A 1,784-nucleotide genomic window follows, 5' to 3' on the forward strand; every position below is an offset into this window, starting at 1 on the left:
TTAAGACCATTTAAAGTCCATTAACTCTGTCATTGGTGGCACTGAAGGCCTTTTTTAATCATATCTGCATATATTCCATGTTCCAAATAAAGAAAACTGGTTGTGTGAATCTGCTCCAATGCACAGAGTTTACATTTTGTGAACTTGTTACATTAAAGCAGAAGAAAGTGTTTGCCTGATCAGGAGTTTGTCTATAGGAACAGTGCAGATCGACTGACCAAGGTCAGCTCTAACAGCAGGAATCACCTGATGCTTTCCTTGATCGAGTTTCCTTTGTAGTTCTTCAGATCTGTATCCAGCTTCTCTAGTTTGAGCAGAGCCTTTTTCCTAGTAGATTCTGCCCAGGCTGAGTCCAATGGAGGCAGAACTCCTCCTTCAGGAACAGTGTCTGGGACACCCTGAATATCCCTACAGTCAGGAAAATCAAAAACCAGAGATATTACCTCCATTTATTGGAGAAACGCTGCAATAGCAAATGTCATCGCAGCTACTTCACCTCGTGGCCTCTGTCAGCTTGCGGTGGATCTCTTCGTATGTGTCAACGTTGAAGGTTCTCTGGACAAAGGTGAGGGCCATCTTCAGGGCCTCCACTCGAAGCTGAGGGCAATGTTCGGCAATGAACTGAAGCCTCTCAATACGCATCAACCCGCTGTAGCTGGTAGCATATTGTTCCAGGTCCTATCCACAGGCACAAAACACAGACCTTATCAAAACAGCTCCAGAGGTACATTTTTTATTGGCTTAAAGCAGCGTGAACAAAGACTGAGCCCTTAAAAGAACATTTCTTTAGATAAACTCCATTACTTATAATATATATGTCTTCTAAAACTTATTTCTTATGTAAAAAAACAAAAGGCAACTTTTCTCACAACGCCCAAAATCTTTTGAATAGCAACCAAGGTTAATCTCACTCAAAATAAGCGGCTAAAAGAAAAAAAACACTTTATAAGATTTTATACTTGGTGTTTAAACTTTGACTCTGCTACCAGCAGTTAAATCCAACCTTCTCCAGTGGAAAAACTGATGGAAAAGAACGATTATTCACGCTACAGATAACATGTCACCAATGCTCCAGGGAGCAGAGCTGGCAGGTTTTACATCATATATGTGATGCTTTGCTCTGCACTCTGTGAAAGCAGCTGCTATTCAGTTTCAAGATGCTCTCTGCTCCTGATTGTAGACAAAACAGAAGTTATAGTCTTTGGACCAGAGCCTTTGAAAAATACCCCGTTTACACTTCCTGGAAAAACCGATCCATGCCGAGACCGGTCTGAGCTCGGATCAGTTAACCAGGCTGAGCTCGGTTCTGACGACCGTTGACACATCACACTATCTCGGATCCTCGCCTCCTAGTGACGATCTGCGGTATTACTGCCAGTATTGAAGGAGGAAATCAAGCAGTTAGTGGCGGTAATACACCGAGAGTTGTTTGCCAACCGCCATAAAACACAAGTTTTGTTCTGTTTTGTGTTGGTTGGCAAGCAACTTCCGGAGGAGCATTACCGCCAACTACTGGAATGGAGTGTGAATCGGGATGTGCAGCCAGACGGAGATGACGCGTTCTGCTCATGCGCTCTTGTTATCAGAGCACCGAGCCAGGGAAAAACCGAGCCGAGCCCACCTCTGGAACTGGTCTGCTGTTAGCTAGGTCCGGTTGTGTCTAGCTCAGTTCAGCTCAGTTTGCTTTCCATTTACACACCATAAGTTATCTCAGTAACTGATCTCGGACCGGTCTCGGCACGGTTTTTCAAGGGTAGTGTAAATGGGGTAAAAGAAGCTTCAAT

The 1,784-nt window shown here is 44.0% G+C and overlaps 1 protein-coding gene across 1 annotated transcript in view; it reads right to left on the reverse strand.

The window, feature by feature from the left end:
• The window catches only part of gps1 (G protein pathway suppressor 1), a 23,027-nt gene that overhangs the window by 14,955 nt on the left and 6,288 nt on the right, over positions 1-1,784 (reverse strand). The window contains exons 3-4 of the mRNA XM_015399684.1: positions 497-678; positions 247-408 (exon numbers count right to left, since the gene is read on the reverse strand). Coding sequence (XP_015255170.1) covers positions 247-408; positions 497-678 — 344 coding nt within the window. The remainder of the gene's footprint in view (positions 1-246; positions 409-496; positions 679-1,784) is intronic.

This window comes from Cyprinodon variegatus, unplaced genomic scaffold (assembly GCF_000732505.1).
Source record: "Cyprinodon variegatus isolate N-32 unplaced genomic scaffold, C_variegatus-1.0 Scaffold1038, whole genome shotgun sequence".
Classification (NCBI taxonomy): Eukaryota; Metazoa; Chordata; class Actinopteri; order Cyprinodontiformes; family Cyprinodontidae; genus Cyprinodon; species Cyprinodon variegatus.